The 19,345-nt window shown below is 40.8% G+C and overlaps 1 protein-coding gene across 1 annotated transcript in view; it reads right to left on the minus strand.

Annotated features, from left to right (window-relative positions):
- The window catches only part of MYPN (myopalladin), an 86,354-nt gene that overhangs the window by 9,354 nt on the left and 57,655 nt on the right, over positions 1–19,345 (minus strand). The window contains exons 11-17 of the mRNA XM_005699104.3: positions 16,715–17,308; positions 15,864–16,002; positions 5,875–6,096; positions 4,576–4,725; positions 3,490–3,569; positions 2,165–2,291; positions 770–977 (exon numbers count right to left, since the gene is read on the minus strand). Of these exons, the coding sequence (XP_005699161.2) occupies positions 770–977; positions 2,165–2,291; positions 3,490–3,569; positions 4,576–4,725; positions 5,875–6,096; positions 15,864–16,002; positions 16,715–17,308 (1,520 nt within the window). The remainder of the gene's footprint in view (positions 1–769; positions 978–2,164; positions 2,292–3,489; positions 3,570–4,575; positions 4,726–5,874; positions 6,097–15,863; positions 16,003–16,714; positions 17,309–19,345) is intronic.

Raw genomic sequence — 19,345 nt, forward strand, 5'->3', positions numbered from 1 at the left:
CATTTGTTTAGTTATTGATTGAATGCCTTCCATGTTCCAGGCACTGAGTCAGACATCAGAGATGCACAGAAGAACAAGCTTCTGTGGCCTCAGAGGCTCATAGTCTCTTCAGGGAGGCAAAGAGAAAATAGTTACATAGAAGCCATGAGCGCTGTAAGAGTCTCTCCTTTACTGAGTGCTATGGACATAGAGGAGGAGGTGCCTGGTGGGTCCGCAGTGCCTTTGTGGTAGCATGTGAAATAAGTCTTAGAGAATGAGTAGGAGGTTGCTAGTCAAAGAAGGGCATTCCATGTAAAGGGACCATTAATGCAAAGGCATAGAAGCTTGGGGTAGGTGGAGACCCTGGAGTGATGAACTGTAAGGGAAGTGACTGAAGTTCAGTTCAGTTCGGTCACTCAGTCGTGTTCAACTCTCTGCGACCCCATGAATCGCAGCACGCCAGGCTTCCCTGTCCATCACCAACTCCCGGAGTGATAGTCAATTAGTAATTAATTGATTGATTAATTATTACAATGACTATCATTTATTGCAAGCATGATATACACAAGGTACCGCATTATGTTTTTTTTTTTTTTTTTCGCATTATGTTTTTAGCTTACTGATATGTTTTTGAGAGCAATGTAGGAAACATGGCCCTTAGTACAGAGAAGGGGAAACTGAGATGAGGCTCGGTGGGGCAAAGGACAAAGGAATTACATCAGAGGCTCTGCATATTTGGGCAGTATCTTTGGAGGGAGTCATGTTTAGAGGTCCCAGCAGCAAACCTTACCTACTACAGTGAGCTCCAAGCTAAAGGAATTCTGCCCAGTTTTGTTGGTAGCAACGCAGGTGTAGGTCCCCGCGTCGCGTTGAGTGAGCGGGTCAATGAGCAGAGAGTGGACTCCGGTCTCCCTGACCAGCATCTTGTGGGAGGTGTCGGGGAGGACAGGCTGGCCATTGAGCAGCCACGTCAGCTCCGGGGGCGGTAAGCCACTCACCTAATAAACAAGAGGACAGCTGAGGCAAATGACAGACTGATGACAGGCAGGTTTATTTGGTGGCTGACTTCTTCATCCTGATCTGGCACCACATAGATAGCGAGGGAATGCCAGTGGTGAGAAGCCTCTCCATGAGGGCATCAGCACAAGAGGGATCTGGATGGATGGGCATGTGAACGTAAACTGTATAGTATTTGGACCCCAGTTTGGGTAATGATTATATACTAGATTAAAATGAATAAGAATTAAAAAGCTAAATAGATAAAATAGGCCTGTAGTGTCAGTTTCAGAGATAATATATTGCTTACATACCTAACGACCAAGAGGTAGCCAAGAAAGGGGCAGACGTTAAACCAGTGTTCTCAAAGCTGGCTGTGTGTCATAATCACATGGGAATATTTGAAAATCCTGATGCCCATTTACTATATTAACTCAGAATCTTTGGGGGGTGGACCCAGGATGGGTTTCTTTTAGGACTCAGGGTGGAAGAAATTAACAGTCCATCCCAAATATTATTTAGGTAACTAATTTGAGGGCATGATCCACCTAGAGGAGTGGACTCTATAAATATTTAACCTTAAACCTTTACTAATTTGCATCTTAATCTCCGTAGCATTCTGCAGTGTTAGGGCAGAAGGAGAACTTAAGATTCTGTTCATACTGAGAACTATCCATGCTGTTCAACTGAACCTAGTTGCCGGTGGAAAAGTTAGAATATATTATAGACTAGTTAAAGGTGGTGGATGTTAGCTAGTATTAGAAACCAGCTTCTGTTTTCATAAACTGCTTTGGAGCCAGTGACTATAATTTTTCAAAGGCTGTACCTCATAGCAGTTCATTTCAAGGATGTAAAAATCATCCTTATGCCTTTATGGTAATAAAGACTTTTCAAGTACCATATGGAAGATGTCTGAACTACATCACCTCTTTGGTTGTCTTTTACAAACATAAAGTTAACTTGATATGATAGATACTTTCATCTGGTATTAAATGCTCCAAAAGAACCTTATGGGTGGAAAAAAGTGGTCTCTTTCTCTCTCTGTTCCTCAGTCCCCTTTCACCAAAAAAAAAAAAAAAAAAAGCCCCCAAACCAACTATAAAACAAATACAAACAAAAATAGGTGCATTCAAACAAATAAATACAAAATCTGAACAGGTCTGGCGCCAAAAATGGTGCTAGAGGCTACCTTACAGTCCAGGCGACAGAGGCGCCCCTCGTGAGCCACCATATCCCCAGGAGCCTGCAGGAAATGAGGTCTGAAAAAGCGTTCCTGTAGGGGTTCTTTGTCTTTTTCTTGCACTCGGGACCTTCCTCTAAAACAGCAAGCATATTCAGGCATTAAACAGTAGAAACCAATTCATAAACATATGACAATATAGGCATTTAGACGTGGCTATAGGGCTTGGAGAAAGATTTCTTTTAGGGGATGTGGGTAAGGGTTGCTGGACCATAAAGAAATAATAAGTAATAGTGTGGAGCTGATGTGAAAAAAGAAAGTATTAAGTATCTCACCATTGTAGGATTATCTTGTGAGATCTGTAATTAAATAAGCAGGCTTTAGCTTTTTTTCTCTGTGAAGTCATTCTGGGTTTCTGGGTTAAGTGACTCAGCTCCCCTTGCCTTGGGTTTGGCCAGTTGTTCAAAAGTTTCAAAATAAACAAATCAGTATTCAATCTGAACCTCAAATGAGAGCCAAAAGAGAAGTCCTGTTTATTACTCAGATCAAGGCAGCTGCAGTCCCTGTGTCTCTGAGTAATAAAATGTAACCTGGCTTATAAATTCTGCCAGACCATTAAAGATGATCATGAACCTAAATTGATTAAGACTGACCAACAGTAACAGTTGTTCTTGAGGAAGGGGAAAAAAAAACTGAAGAAGAAGGTATAGTTGTAACGGTAGGGAAATACTGTATCTGAAACGTAGGTCACTATTTTTGTTCCTTTGGTAAGTCTAATTTAATTCATCCATGTCAGCAACTATGAAATGCTTTGCTAAGACTTTGTGGCACCATACGACTCAAGAGAAAGCCAAGCTCTCTCTTCTCAACATTAATAAAGTCAGAGAGGAGGAAAGTTAGTTTGCTATGTTGGAGACAATTGTTATGTTGGAGATAATGACAACAACAAAAATATTTTATTAGCATACATATACTCATGAACAGTTTCTGTTTTTTAAGGAAAAGGTAACAGTTCAGTCTGATTTATATATTATACAAACAGGTGCTAGGGATGGTTACAAATTTTTAACGTTAAAAATGTGCTGTGAACCAATACTTCTCAAATTTAATACACTTGTGAATCACCTGGGGATCTGAGTAAAATTTACATTCTGATCAGTAGGTCTGGGTGGGGCTTGGAATTCTGCATTTGCAACAAGCTCCCAAGTGATGCCAGTATTTCAGGTGGAGGACTACACTTCAGGTGACAGTTTATAGGCCCAATACTTCAGTGCTCATTGCAGCAGGTGGATGCTTGGGAGGGGCTGGAGAAGTGAGGTTCTTACTGTCTTTACCTGTGAGACTGACCAGCTGTTAGTCGACTTCGGATGGGCAAACCTTGTACCATCAAGTGGCCAGAACAACTGATTCTCCCCTGAGAAACAGAAAAGGAAAGAGATTAAAATAAAAAGAACTCCCTACTTTTTCAATATATATACATTTTTCTGGACCAAAGTGTTATTAGCTTTTGGCTATTATGAGTTTTTTGGAGCGGGGGATAAAAACAATATAACTCTTTAAATTGCTGTTAACATTTCAGGGGAAAGGATTTTTAAGAATATTGTGATGCCTTTCATTTTTAAGCTGAAAATGAACAGACACAAATGTAAAAAAAATTGAGTTCTTATTCATTTAATATTATTTGCAGGCACATGCAGAGATCATGGCCAAGTATTTTTATGCTTTCCTCAATAGAGATTATCTTCAAAACATTTTAATAGGAGTTGGTGAGAGTAGAAATTATAGTTCTGTACCTTCTATTGTCATAGTAGTTGGAAATATTTATTCTGCCATATTTTTTTCAGTTTTATACTTATTTATTTATTGGAGTATAATTGCTTTACAATGTTGTGTTATTTTCTGCTATACAACAATGTGAATCAGCTATATGTATACATATTCTGCCATGTTTTTAAGGGGGATTTTAAGTCCTGATCTTTTCAGAAAAAGAAAGTGAAATATGACTTTCCAACTTTTACCAAAAAAAGAACACATTTTATGAGTGAGGGCTATTCACAAGTAATTTGCTTATTCTCTAAAGAACTAAAAATAGCAAATCATTCTTTGATAGATTGATTTATTGACTCTTCAGGAGAGTCAATGAGTTGATAAACGCAAGATTTATTCTGGAGGTCTGAGGCATATAGTTAGTGAATAGATAGTACTAATGCCCTTTGACAAAGGCTGAGGCGTGGCGTGACCCATCCATGGCTGACTAGTCTTGTAAATCGTGATCCTGTGCTCTAGTTACACAGTCTCAGTGCCCCTGCTTCATTTTCCTCAGCAATCCTTAGTAACCTGCACTTCTCAAGGTTTATTCACAATGATATCAACTGCTCCTTCCTCAGAATGCAGCCCAGCGTGGAACCCTGCGTCTCCACCTGGGGGTTGGCTGCCATGATGGTATAGTTGCCGTCGTCGTCACTGGTGGTGGAGTCAACGTGCAGAGAACATGTCCCGTCTCCTTCCCGCTTCATTTTGAAGTGCTCATTTCTCTTTGAAATCTGCTTCCCGTCTTTGAACCAGTAAACCTGAAATGAACAATAGACAAGAAGAATATGCACAGTTTTGTACATCTTTAGAGGATCATGATATAAGGAGTAGGATACAGCCTGGATGGATTGCCATCTCTACAACTAGTAACCCATCCTTTACAAAACAGAGAAAAATTATCAGACGTATTACAATGACAGTATAATATGCTTCTCCCCTTGTACATATAGAATATTTAAGTTAAAAATTACAAATAATTTAGGATGGAGAGAAATATTTTGATTATTTTTATTGTACTTTATAATTAAAAAGCCACCCTAAGGGCCAGGTGGGTCTTCAGAGGCAAAATAATGAAAACTGGGATAGCTTGAAACTTTTCCTGCTAGAAGTCCTAGATCTCAGGGCCTGGAATAGCTGACCTTACTTGAATGGATAGTATAGTGTGTTATACCAAGTGGAATGAGGCCAGGATTCACTTGCTGAATTCCTCATCTGACTAAAATTTAAGTCTACATAGTTTTCATGTTAAGTTCTACATGTATCAAGGGGAATCTCTGAAAGACAGATGAGTTAAAGTACGGTAGCAGTTGACCTTCTCTGCATTTCCTGGTTACCAAACCATACATGCTAACGCCATGTTAATATTTGTGAAAGCAGAGTGAAGAGATTCCCTGCTGTAGACATACCGGGTGTAAATCCTCTCTCAGCTGACTGCCAGAAAATCTGGTGACTCATAAGATTTTTCACCAGCCAGTGATAATGATATGACATTTTCTGCATTTACCAACCTAATGGTAATGATACAAATATAGCTCGCTTTGTACAACAGGTTGGCTGGGGATATTCAGTAGATGTTAAATAGAAAAAAAAGTATCAGATTGGTGAATCTGATGGTTGAGAGGTTCAATAACCCCAAAGAAAGGATCATGACTAAGAAAATTTATTTTTAACTTTTACAAAAATTTTCCAACATGCCCATAAGTAATCTGATTTGTTTTCTGCCTATTTAATGATTCTGTTCCTGATTGTATCTTTTTAGCCAGATTATCTGGCCTTTGTTAATTTTCTGGTATTGGTTTGTATTCTCTGTACAGATATTTCACTAGAGTCTGATAAGGCTTTCTTAGGGCACTGAGCCTACAGATTTGCACTGTTGGTTGATTGACTGGCTGTTCATCTTCCCCTACCTTTGGGACAGGTATCCCAACAATTTTGCAGGTGAATGTCACTGGAGAGCCTTCGGTGACCCGGAAGTGCTTGAGTCTTTTGTCAAAGATGGGAGCTATACACTTGCCCGTGGGGATCTCATCATGTTGGATTTCATCGTCTGATTCATCAACAGGGGTGCGTTCCAAGCGAAACTCTATTTCATTCATCAGCCTCTGCTCAAAGCTTGAAATTTTGTACTCCTGTCAAAATGGCAAACATGTTTTAATGTCAGTTTCTGTGGGTGAGGAAGAACGTGTTCATCAGTATAATTTGAGGATGAAACTTTTTAAGATTCAAATGTTAGGTTCATATCGTGGAACCTCCGTAAACCAGGCATGTTCCATTTCCACTTCCTCACGATGGAGCACTGAAGGAGATTTGGGTCTCTACTGCAATCGCAAAATGTCCTGATTCCTCACCATCATGGAGTCCCAGTAGAGTCTTGTAGGGAATGGAATGAAGATGGAATGTAATTACCATAGCTACTGAAAGTGTCCATCTTGATATATAGAACTGTCTATATGGTGTTTTGGCAAAATTATTCTGAACTGCATTTCAGTACTTGCCTGCATCACCACCTTCCTGTCTCTACTGGGTTTTGCCATCAGAAAACTTATCTTCATAAATCTCCATTGACCCCATGCTTGCCTTCACAGTATCTTTGCAGCCCTCACAACAAAACTGTTTGAGATAATTTTCTCTCTTATAGCCTCATTCCCTTGTCACCTTTTCTTTCACTAACACACTCCAGTTAATTTTGTGTTCTCACAGTTCTCCTGAGATTGCTACTGTCAGGGTCTTCTTATGTGCCAAATCCAGTTGTCACTTATCTGTTCTTGCCTAACTTGACTTCTGAGCAGCATTAACATAGATGGCTACTTTCTCCATTTAAAAAAATTATTTATTTGACTGTGCCTGATCTTAGTTGCAGCAGGCAGGATCTTTGATTGTCATTGTGGTATATGGGAGCTAGTTCCTTGACTAGGGATCAAACCCGGCCCCCTGCATTGGGAATAAGAAGTCTTAACCTCTGGACTACCAAAGAAGTCCTTACTTTCTCCTTTTTAAAACATTTTGTTGTTGTTGTTTTTGATTTCCATGACACTGTATTGGTTTTCCTTCCCTTTCTCTAGCTGTTCCTTATCAGTTTCCTTTGCTAGCTCTTCCTTCTCTGTCCTAGATTGTCTCATCCAGTCTCACAGCTTCACCTGCCTTCTGTGTGCTGATGACTCCAAATCCATGTCTCTCAGTCTGGTCTCTCTGCAGAACTCATATACCCAATGATCTACTCTATATCATGAAAGTCATAAATTTATTATTTATTCTACCACCAATTTATTCTATGGGCTTGGGTACCTCATGGACACTTCAAACGTAGCCTGGTTCAAACGATACATACTTGATTTCTGTTCCCCAGAGAATAAACTCCTACCCTGCTCGTTCCCATTTTAGGAACTGGCACTACTATTCATCCACTTGGTTAAGTAGTTAAACTGGTGTTTCTCACATTAGATATGGTGAAAACCAAATTTTAAAAATTGGTATTTTTCAACTTGTTCTTCTTGTAAAATAAAAATGAATTACTAGAAAAGTGAAATATTAAAAGAATGCAAGATTATGTTTGATAGACATAAAATTTCTCTGTCAAATGCTATAGAAATTTCTTAGTGGTTACTTTCAATTTCCATAGTTATCTCAAGGTGGAGAGATGACAGTTTGCAAATTGGCATAGGTTTCAGACCATGCTTTGAGTGCACCCAGTTAACTTAAATCTAGAACTTATCCTGGATTCCTGTCATTCCCTCTCCTGCCCTGTTCTATCAAGCTTAAATGTCACCTCCGTAAAACAGCCTTCCCAGGCATTTCATCTAAAGTAACTCCCTATTGTAATTCTCTACAGAGCATTTCTTGCTATCCAGTATTATTCTTTTTAAAAAAACTTTTGAAATACTTATTTTTATTTATTGATTTGGCTGTACCAGGTCTTAATTGTGGCACGTGGGTTCTAGTTCCCTGACCAGGGATCAGAACCTGGGCCCCCTGCGTTGGGATCACAGCGTCTTAGTCACTGGACCACCAGGGAAGTCCCTCCAGTATTATTCTTGCTCATTTGTTTATTGGTTAAATGATTGAAAATCTCTAAGCAGAATTCTTGTTTGTCTTGCTTCCCACGATGTCAATGGTACGTATAATAGTGAGTGCCTGTCTCGTGGCAGGTGCTCCTTGAGTACCCAAAGAATGGAAGAATACGTGAATGACACGGAGGCTCTCATTTGCTCCTGCACTACTGTATCTTTGAGGAATCCACAGCCAGGTACCTGGGGTGAGGGTGAGACCTTTGGTTAAACTTGTGACCCTAGTTAATCATAATTTTATGATTTAGGTAGGTTCCATGCAGATGATACCAGGATGCCCCTGAAGTGAATTTGGGAGCACCAGGCTGATTTGCATCTGCCCCCATTCATAGGCAGAATAATTGAGGTCAGGACTCATGAGATGTAATCTCAAGCTATTAAATCGCATCACTCATGTCTTCTAGTTATTGTTTTATATATATCACTGCCTGAATTTGTGTAGAATTGGCACTTAGGAAACACAGAAACCAAATGTTTCTTGGTTTTAATTTCTCAGAACCAATTTTAAATCTTTCTTCTCATCCTCATCTTAGACTGGGTAAACAAAATAAATCTACAGCAGCTCTTTCAGAGTAGAAAAAAATTATGACTCTCCAGTTAAGTGTATTCATTTTTCATCAGATAACTCAAACCAATTAAAGTAAAAGATTGTTCACTTCTAATTTGAAATCTAATTTAGTTTAAAAGTATTACGACTATTTTCTACATTTGGGGAGTTTTATTTTAAGTTAATACTTAAAACTTCCAGCTATCCAGCTGTTTAGTTTGAACTATATGAAATTGCCATTTTTTGAGGATTAAAAGTTTTAGAATATCAGCAATTTCAAATTATTCTCCCTAATACTATACAATGAGCATATTTTCCATAAATACCTTAACTAATCTTACAAATTTGAAATATTTCCTATTCTTGACAATTTAAAAATCCCACAAGGAGTACATTTTTCATCTTTGTTGAATTGCATTCATGCTCCTAAATAGGCATTATTTTTCCTTTTAACAGATATGTTTATTCTTTGGATGCTTAGGAATAAAACCAGTGAGTTATTTTATTCCCTTACTATGTGAGGTTGGTACTAAGTTGCCTTATTATTTTAAAAATAATAGTCAAATGAATGATTCTCATAGTTTGCTAACCTCACATGAGATCCTGGAGTTCAGGATAAGCCAGGTTTTTTGTGAGGGTGGCAAGAGGTCCTAGGTTCTATGGCAGCTCATCTTGTTTTGTTTAAGTCCCCAGATTCCCAATCCATTCCATACCACCTGTAGCCACTATTTTAGTGGAGTCCTTGATCCAAACTAAAGAACCTTCTCTGCAGCTTCTCCTACCACATGATGAGTGAGGGCTGGTCAGTTCCTGGCTTTCTATATTGAAAGTATGAATTAATTTTTCCAAACAAGTATTATTGTGCATGGTGGTAAGTTATGATTATGTGTACACTTCAGGAACAAATAGGTGATAGATAAGGCTTTGAGTACTTGCCTGAGAATATAAAAACTGCATTGTCTCCATGCATTCCAATCTTTAGGAACTTGATTTTTATCAAATTGGGACCTGATTTTATGGAATTTTTAATGTTTGAATTGATTTAACCAAAGGAACCATGGAAGCAACATAATGAAAATATGCACATTTTGTTTTGCTATAAAAGTACACTTATTGGTTATATATTTACTATTTTACCAGTACTACAAATTGGGAGGTAATGAAAACAGAACACTCAGTGAGTTATCTAAAATATACTGTTTGTTACTTTGTACTGAGGATACAGTTGTAACCAGATCTTAACTGTAAGTTTCTACTGAGGTCACTGAAATTTCAAAGCAGGCCTTCAAGGACAGATTAGATAACTGAGATTCTTCATCAGAGATACAAAACAGTCAGAAAGGAGAAGATCCAGTGAGATGACTTTGGAGAGAGCTAATAATATGTTTGTCTCATACCTCCAGTCCCAGAGTACCTGCGTTTCACCTCCAGGCTATTGAGGAAGATTAAATAGACTCATTTGTAGCACTTACTGTTCCTCCAGTGGGTTGGTATCTGACTCCTGCCTAAGGAATCTAGAGTGAGAAACAAGGTGGGTTATTGGTGGGCAAGTGATGGCTGCTTTCAGTGGCCCATACTCCTGCATGGTGTCAGGTCAGAGGACCTGTGATGATTCCTGTCCTGCACATGTGGACCACATATGAGAGAAAGCCAGCATGGGGTCAGCTTTTGTCCCTGTGGCTGGGAAAGGAAGAAGTCAGGAACAGCAGTTAGTGAAATGGGGGATGGAGGGAGCGAAAAAGAGAAGTTGGCCATACTTCCTTCCTGGTTTTAGATGTCCCATTTGTAGGGGGTCTCTGGGTGTGAGGTGTTTGTGTGTGGGGTCTTATTCTTGAATAAGGATTAGGGTGTTAGTTACTACAGGAATTGGACATTGCATGGTTTTGGATCAAGCTTGTATTTTGCAACAAAGAAAACATAGAACCTTACGTGAACTAAAAGTGGTCAAAACAGTTTTGAGATTACCTCATATTTGAGGTTGTCAGGAGCAGGAGAAGGATTAGCCCCACTGAATAAATTTAAAAGGAGAAAGGGAGAAAAAATAAAATTGCATTTAAGATACAATTGTTTAAGGTACCAGTTATATGATGTAATGTATGAGTCACAGATGCACAACCAAATAAGAATACTGTAGGTGAAGGCATGTCTATGAAGGAGTTCATAAAATATTTGGGGAGTTGATCCTTAGGAAAAAGGAAATTATGCAACTGTGTGGCAGGAGTATGTGGCCTGTTTCTGCAGCAGCATATCTTTACAACTGGGCTGTTTACAAAGATGCATGCCATGTCCAAAGCAGGAATTAGTGTAGGGTTTTTATTTGAGGAGGGGAGGGGTGCCTTGCTCCTGAGAGTTGGTTATCCCAGGAATAACTACTCCTCTTATACATAAATCAAGGTTGTCATTCCAAATTGTGACCAATGAGATTCAGGTTTTCTAAGGACATTTGCAAAGAAGCAATATGTTTAAGTTAAATTTGAATGTGCTTTCTGCACTGTTCTGCACAAAGGTTGTACTACTGACGCCTTGTGGATGGCCGTGCACTTTGAATTTCCAGGACTGGATTTGTGCTTTGTTCTCCATTTTCCCTTGCCTTGTCCCCTTTGTGAGTAGAAGCAGGAGTTTCTGTGAAGTCTGCTTGTAGGTGATGTCTGTGCTCAAAGGAGAGAATATTTTTCTGTGTAAATCTGGTCTGTGTGGCCAGCAAGTCAATGACATATGGCCCATCCTTTCCAGGCTTATGTTAAAGACCTGAAGTGAAAATGAATTGCACAGAATTTCAGTTGCTCTATGAAAGAAAATGAAAAGCCAAAATATTACTTCAGAAGAATATGCCACTTGAAAATATAGGTGTGTGTGTGTGTTTTGTCTTTAAAGATAATCCTCTTAAGGCTGATAGTTTGACAACTTAGGCGTTTGGTTTCTGGGACACATCTGCAGAAATTTCCTTCAAATTGTCAGAGTGGTGGAGAGTACTTTCCTTCTGCTGAGAATCACAGTGTCATGACATACTCTAATCAGATATGTCATTGCCAAGGTTCCGGATTTCCAAAACATGGGGCATGATCTGACTCTCAGTGCCCTGAGCTGGGTTCTGAGTCTGGGCTTCAGGGCAAATAATCAAGTAGGATCAAACCAGCTGGAAGACACACTGTACCCAGAGTTGGTTGGGAGCCCTTTGAGTGTGTGCTAAAGCAAGTTGTATGCGTTAGAGACGGTATTCTCCTTTGTTCCTGGGACAGCCCACAGTATGGGCAGCAGATCAAAGATTTCTAGATAAACTTTAACATACACAGAGGATGTCTTCTTTTACCATGTATCTAATACTGCATGCCACCTTCAATAGAAATAACCAGGCTTCATAGCCCCCCGCCCTGTCCTTACTGCTAGATTCTTAGAATACTATAATAGGCACTGGTGGTACAGCATTCTATAAAACAGACTCTACTGTGGAGGAGGTAGACCTCCTTTTAAAGTATTTAAAAATACTTTAAATCCAAATTTTGTCTTTAAGAATAAATGATCACTAAATGATTCACAGATTTACCCTTAAAGCTTCAGTTAATCCCAGAGCTTTGCTTAATTTTGCTATTTTTTAAAGTTTTCATCTCTTTAGTCAGTTGATTCGGAGAAGGCAATGGCAACCCACTCCAGTACTCTAGCCTGGAAAATCCCATGGACGGAGTAGCCTGGTAGGCTGCAGTCTGTAGGCTGCCATCCATGGAGTCGCTAAGAGTCAGACATGACTGAGCGACTTCACTTTCACTTTTCACTTTCATGCATTGGAGAAGGAAATGGCAACCCACTCCAGTGTTCTTGCCTGAGAATACCAGGGACTTGGGAGCCTGGTGGGCTGCCGTCTATGAGGTCACACAGAGTCGGATACGACCGAAGCGACTTAGCAGCAGCAGCAGCAGCAGTCAGTTGATTAAAAGATTATTATACTGGTAGATAGTATCTATAATTAGGTATAATCAGAATCCCTGTAGTCAAGTGAGATATTTTCTATAGAGATGCAACAAATCCAAAATTTTCTCCTTGGTCAAAAGTTTCATTATCCTATCTGAAACTAATATAAATCCCAGAGTTGTGACTTAATTCAACAGATATTCCCTGGGCACCTACTCTGGGCCAAACACAGCAGGGGTGCAGCAATGAGCAAGACCCTCCTCCCCTGACTCCAGCTCTCAGGGAGCTTGTGACTAGTACATCCTGGGTGGACCCACAGCAGATGACATGGGGACACTTCACTCTTCCATCACTCAGGGTCCTACCATGCCCATGGTGAAAAATGTAAGGCCAGTGACACATGGTACTCTTATTAGAAAAGAAATAGATGGCAAGATTATTTGTGCTCAAGGGAGAATTTTCATAAAGAATTCATGGTAAGAGATGAAGAGGTAAGATTTAAATAGAAGAAATGACTAAGGAGTTTAGAGAAGAAGGAGATTAGAGGAAAAAAAAGCAGAGCAAGAATTAGGTACTTATATTGTTTCCTCTTTGTCATAGAGGGGAGTATCTGGGAGCCACACTTTTAAAAGTTTTCATTTAAAAAATGGGAGGGAGGATCAGAATAAAGAGATGGGGAGGTTTCCAGAGAAACAAGGTCAAGGATGAAAGTTGAAATAAGACATTAAATATCCAATGCTAATGTGGAAGTAAAAAAATAGATTAGCTATATTCCCATGTACCTAGAATGCAGGTATAGACAGCTGTCAATACTCATGTTTCTTTATGATTCTTTTCCACTTTTTCTAAACAAATTTTCTTCTTAACTTCATCAGTGGGCCACAGCACATTTAGACAGTTCTTCATGACTTTTTCACTGTTGTTTCCCAAGACAGCAGTGGACAAAACAGTATTGTAATATGGCCTCAAAACTTCCTCAGATCAACATCTACCAACCTAACGCAAGCATTCCATCTCAGATAATAGCTCCTTAGTTTCCTGAATTGCATTATGTAGCTTGGCTTTCATTTCATTTCATTGGCACAGAATGCTGTGTAAGATCAATTCTGTCACCCCACTCCAGTACTCTTGCCTGGAAACTCTCATGGACGGAGGAGCCTGGTAGGCTGCAGTCCATGGGGTCGCTAAGAGTCCGACACGACTGAATGACTTCACTTTCACTTTTCACTTTCACGCACTGGAGAAGGAAATGGCAACCCACTCCAGTGTTCTTGCCTGGAGAATCCCAGGGACAGCGGAGCCCGATGGGCTGCCGTCTATGGGGTCGCACAGAGTCGGACACGACTGAAGCGACTTAGCAGCAGCAGCAGCAGCAGCTCTAAGAATAATAATAGTCAGAAGAACACAGACATGTGTCACAGTTTTCAGATGGGGAGGCTTGAGATACTTTTTGAAACTCTTAAGTTCCTGCTGTTAGGCTTGAATTTAATTCATGATGGAGGTTTAATAGAGTTCTACTGGATTTATAGCACTCTACTCGTGGAAATTCATGTTTACATGTACTCACAGTTCAGATAAGAGAAAAACCCTACTTTCCCTTGAGTTGGGCAGTGGACTAGCATGAATCTCCCTACAGAGTAACCATAAAGGTAAAACCAGACAGACCCTGTGCTGACTTGGTATCATTTTTATAGGGTTCTAATCGCTCCCTTTCTGAGCTGTAAAAGACAGTCTGAACACAGCTCTGATTTCAGTGATACTTAGAAGGATTAACAACCACAACTGTGATGACAGTATTATAGGAAAACAGATCTGTGCTAGACAGAGCAATGTTTATGGGGTTTGGAGGTAATTGTCATAAAACTGCAAAAGACTGCAGAGGTTCAGGGAAAATGTGTGAGTGTCTTGGAAACCAGGCCTCTGGTTCCTGTTCTACCACTGACCTGACAGTTTGACAGCTGTGCCTCAGTTTCTCTATCTAGAAGATGGAAGAGAAGAATAGTTGCCTTGGTATTTGCCTCCCAGGTATGTATGAATTTGATGAAATGATATATGAAAAGTGTACTCGATCATGGCAAGCTTAAATATTTCCGATTGCTTCAAGTCAATACTTTAAAGTCAATTTTAAAAAACATTTTTAAGCATTATTTTGAGCATTTTAAAAAAGATATTACTTGATATGAACCATTTTTAAAGTCTTTATTGAATTTGTTGCAATATTGGCTGTTTCATGTTTTGGTTTCTTGGCCCTGAGTCATGTGAATCTCCCCTACCAGGGATTGAACCCACACCCCTTGCATTGGAAGGCAAAGTCTCAACCATTGGCCCACCAGGGAAGTTCCAGTTTTGAGTACTGTAAACACTATATACAAAAGAATCCACTCAGTAAGAATTTCCCAACATATAATACACTAGTAAAATACTGTATATCAGTGGCTCCACTGGAAGTAAGATTTAAAAACATGAAGGAAAGCAGCATATGGTCAGGGGAGTGTGGAAACTTGTTTCCAGGGTCACTTATATCACAGACTGCACAATATTTGACATATAGTTTTCACTCAGTCCCTACCTGAGGAAATAAACCAAGAATTAAATTATTAAAATATATATCTGCATTTAAAAAATAACCAGTGTACAGAAAGCAAAAATAAATGGCTCAGGACTTCCCTGGTGATCCATGGTTTGAACTCCGTGCTTCTACTACAGAGGGCATGGGTTTGATCCTTGATCAGGGAACTAAGATCCTGCATGCTATGTGGCACAGATGAAAAAGAAAAACTAGCTCAAATAAAATAGTGTTTCTTTCATATAATGCTTGCATATGACTTTCCTTTTTCTCTTTCAGTGTAAACACTTACTAAAAAGCAGGGGGTTGTACAGGTTGAACCACAGGATACTGGCTAATGGCTGTTTCACACACTTTAACGTAATGTAAAGACTGAGAAGAACTGGTGAGCAATCCCCAGGCACATTAGGGTTGAAGGAATCGTATAAAAGACAGCTTGGAACTCCAGAGTTCCTTCAAGTCCAGATCACCTCAAGGCTCAGATCTTGAAATGTCTCAAAGATGTGATGGTGTTTGCTAGTACTGAGCAGAGGATTGCTGGAATGGAAGACAGACTGTCTAGTCCCTCTCCTTAACCTACTCTATTCTAGGTAAACACATGTAAACAAGTAAACAGAAGTAGCTGTCGGGCTAATCAAGAACTGTGGATCCATGTGGACAAGTTTCCTGCGCAAACCATGGTCAGTCTGTACTCTGCCTTCCAAAGCGGGAGTGTCAGTTTCATTGAGGTCCGCTTACCTAAGGACTGAATTAAGCAAACTTACATTCCTTACAATGAAATTCCAATAAGTCATCTGAACCCAACAGTCTTACCTGCTGGTTTGATCTGACATCACTGAAATTCATCTTTTTTCCCAAGTCTAGAATCACCGCATTCTTAGTTTCACGGATGTAATCATCACTCACTGGGTGGGAAGACTTTGTATTTTTCTTCATTAGTCCCTGGGATGGCCTGTAAAATTAATTCACCCCTAAGTCACTCATGAAAAGCCCTGGTCAGGGTACAAAGGCCTAGGAATTAAGAGTGGTTGGAATGACAACCATACACCAGGAGTCCTCAAGCACTTACGTAGGGCATCTTGTGTGCAAAAGTTGAGCACTGAGCAAAGAATCTGTGTATAGAGGTGTTTTCAGTATTTAAATTATAAAAATATATTTAAAATGCGTGCATGCTAAGTCACTTCAGGCATGTCTGATTCTTTATGACCCCATAGACTGTAGCCCACCAGGCTCTTCTGTCCATGGGATTCTCCGGGCAGGAATACTGGAGTGGGTTGCCATGCCCTCTTCCAGGGGATCTTCCTAACCCAGGGATCAAACCTGGGTCTCCTGCATTCAGGTGGATTCTTTACCATCTGAGCCACCAGGGAAAAGATAGTGATAATATAGGATAAGTGATAATGATAACTGATAGGCCTATCCTAGACTAAGCTATTCTTATGCAGACCCCTTCTTAAATGACATCTTTTACATCAAGAAACCTCACTGAGGGACTTCCCTGGTGGTTCACTTGTTAAGACTTACTCTTCCAATGCAGGAGGTGGGGGTTCAATCCCTGGTCAGAGAGCTAAGATCCCACATGCCTTTTGGCCAAAACCCCAAAACATCAAAAAGAAGCAATGTTGTGACAAATTCAATAAAGACTCAAATCTTGAGATACTTACATGGATGGTGCGCTTTTAGGCAGCCCCATGGCATTGGTGGGTGGGATGGCAGGGAGAGAAGGCAGAACGGAGCTGAGGAAAGCCACTGGGTTCTGAATCCGGCTGGTGGGAGAGACAGGAGCTGGGGACACACAGCGGGGCTGAAACTGGTTTCCGCTGGAGATGGAAAAGGTGAGTGGCAGTTGCACTGGCTCTGTTGGACCTGGAGTAGGGAGTGGCTCGTTTTGGATGGAGGCCCCTCCTAGAGATTTGGTTTGAGCAGAGGGGTGAGTAACTAAGAGGCTTTCTTTGCTCACTGTCCTCTGCATGGCTTGAGAAGTGCTGCTCAGTGTGAACACTGGAGAGCTGGAAGGGGACACGGAGGCCGCGGTGGTACTTGTAGAGGGGAAGAAGTGCTTTGGCCGGGCCAAGCTGAATGTCTGTGATGGCGGGGCCTTCGCATGCTTGCTGGACACTGTCACTGCTGGAAGAGTAGTGGAGTTCAAAACACTCATGTTGAAAGGAAACTCCTTAGGAGATAAAGGAGATGGGTTTTGCAACTGATGCTGTTCCAGTAAAACTTGGTTGTGAAGCTGTTGTAGCTGACTGGAGTCGCTGCACACAAAACAAGAGTAGGGGAGAGAAGAGAAAATGTCACCATCGCCTCACCCGTCAGAAAGTGCCCAGCCAGGCTCTTCATCATTCGGTTGGTCAAAAAGTTCTTTCAGAAATCAGAATGAACTTTTTGGTCAACTCAGTATCTGCTAAAAACGCACAGCCAGAGTGGCCAGCAATCAGCCAATCAGTGTCTTGTGAGTTCTCCCCTTCTTTCCAGATCTGTTTGATTGCCAGGAAGAAGGGAAAGGCCACCACAATGCACAACTCCATGAGACATCATTTATTGACATTTTGTCCTTTGTGTTGTGACCTTGGAGTTGGGCAATGCAGCAGCCCCATTTTAGAATGTTTATGAATTTGGAAGAAGAAATAGAAACAATGGTCCTCTTGTTGGGAGTGCTCAAAGTTCTGAGTAGATAGTATCTGGGTTAGGGGTAGGCCATAAAATTAAAAGACGCTCCTTGGAAGAAAAGTTATGACCAACCTAGGCAGCATATTAAAAAGCAGAGACATTACTTTGCCAACAAAGGTCCATCTAGTCAAAGCTATGCTTTTTCCGTTAGTCATGTATGGATGTGAGAGTTGGACTACAAAGAAAGCTGAGCACCAAAGAACTGATGCTTCTGAACTGTGATGCTGGAGAAGACTCTTGAGAGTCCCTTGGACTGCAAGGAGATCCAACCAGTCCATCCTAAAGGAAATCAATCCTGAATGTTCATTGGAGGGACTAATCCTGAAGCTGAAACTCCAATACTCTGGCCACCTGATGGGAAGAACTGACTCATTTGAAAAGACCCTGATGCTGGCAAAGATTAAAGGCGGGAGGAGAAGGGAATGACAGAGGATGAGATGGCTGGATGACATCACTGACCTGATGGACGTGAGTTTGAGTAAATTCTGGGAGTTGGTGATGGACAGGGAGGCCTGGTGTGCTGCAGTCCATGGGGTTGCAAAGAGTCAGACACGACTGAGTGACTGAACTGAACTGAACTAGGGTTAGGGTTAGGCTTGGGCTTCTGGACAGGTGTTGAGCTACACACTGATGTTAGTTACTAACACTAAAGAGGGCTGAATTCCCCCCAAAATGTGCTAGATTCGTCACTCTGCTTCATTTTAGAGCAAACCTTAGCAAAGCAGCTGGATATGTCTTGCTGTTTCTCATCCTCTTCTAACAACAAAGCATTATAGGTAAGGTAACCATATGTTTCGATGCATTCTAGACCATCCTCCTTTATGCCTGTTTTCCTGCCATAATTACTGCTGGTGCTCTTTCGCTCTCAAAAATGTCATGGTTTCAATGCTAGATTATGTGGTCACCATAATTATAAATGTTGCCTTAGACTTGGCTTGTGCCTAAAAAAAGGAAGATGATCAAGCTGGGAGCACTTTCTCTATTTAAAGGAATCTGACTCACAGAATCGTTGTATGATTTGCCGTAAGTCCCACAGTCTAATACTTTCTCTTAAAATAGTTAATCATTTTTTAATAAAGAAAATGGAAAATGTCTAAATACTATACATGCATCAGATTGTCAGGGCTGTCAAGTTTTGCTGTTTAGGAGACTCTCCTCTTGAGTAAATAACCGTAGGAGGAGCCACAAGTGAGACCACAGTGCTTCAACCACCATGGGTTTATGGTCTCTGAAAGTATACCTGGAACATAGAGGATGGTCTGCTGAACATGAGATCTATTAAAAATGAAAGGTTCTACATTTTCATACCATCAGGAAAGTCAACACCAACAATACCAAGTCAGGGGCTTCTCTGGAAGCTCAGTGGTAATGAATCCTCCTGCTGATGCAGGAGACATGGATTCGATCTCTGATCTGGGAGGATTCCATATGCTGTGGGGCAACTAAACTCGTGGGCAGCAACTACTGAGCCTGTGCTGTGGACCCCGGGGCCACAGCTGCTGCAGCCTGCGTGTCCCAGAGCAGGTGCTCTGCAACAACAACAAAAGCCCCACCCCAGCCCTCCCGCAGTGAGAAGCCTTCGCAGGGCAGCTAGAGAAGAGCCTGCACGCCAGCAGAGACCC

This window comes from Capra hircus, chromosome 28, assembly GCF_001704415.2.
Source record: "Capra hircus breed San Clemente chromosome 28, ASM170441v1, whole genome shotgun sequence".
In the NCBI taxonomy this organism is placed as follows: domain Eukaryota; kingdom Metazoa; phylum Chordata; class Mammalia; order Artiodactyla; family Bovidae; genus Capra; species Capra hircus.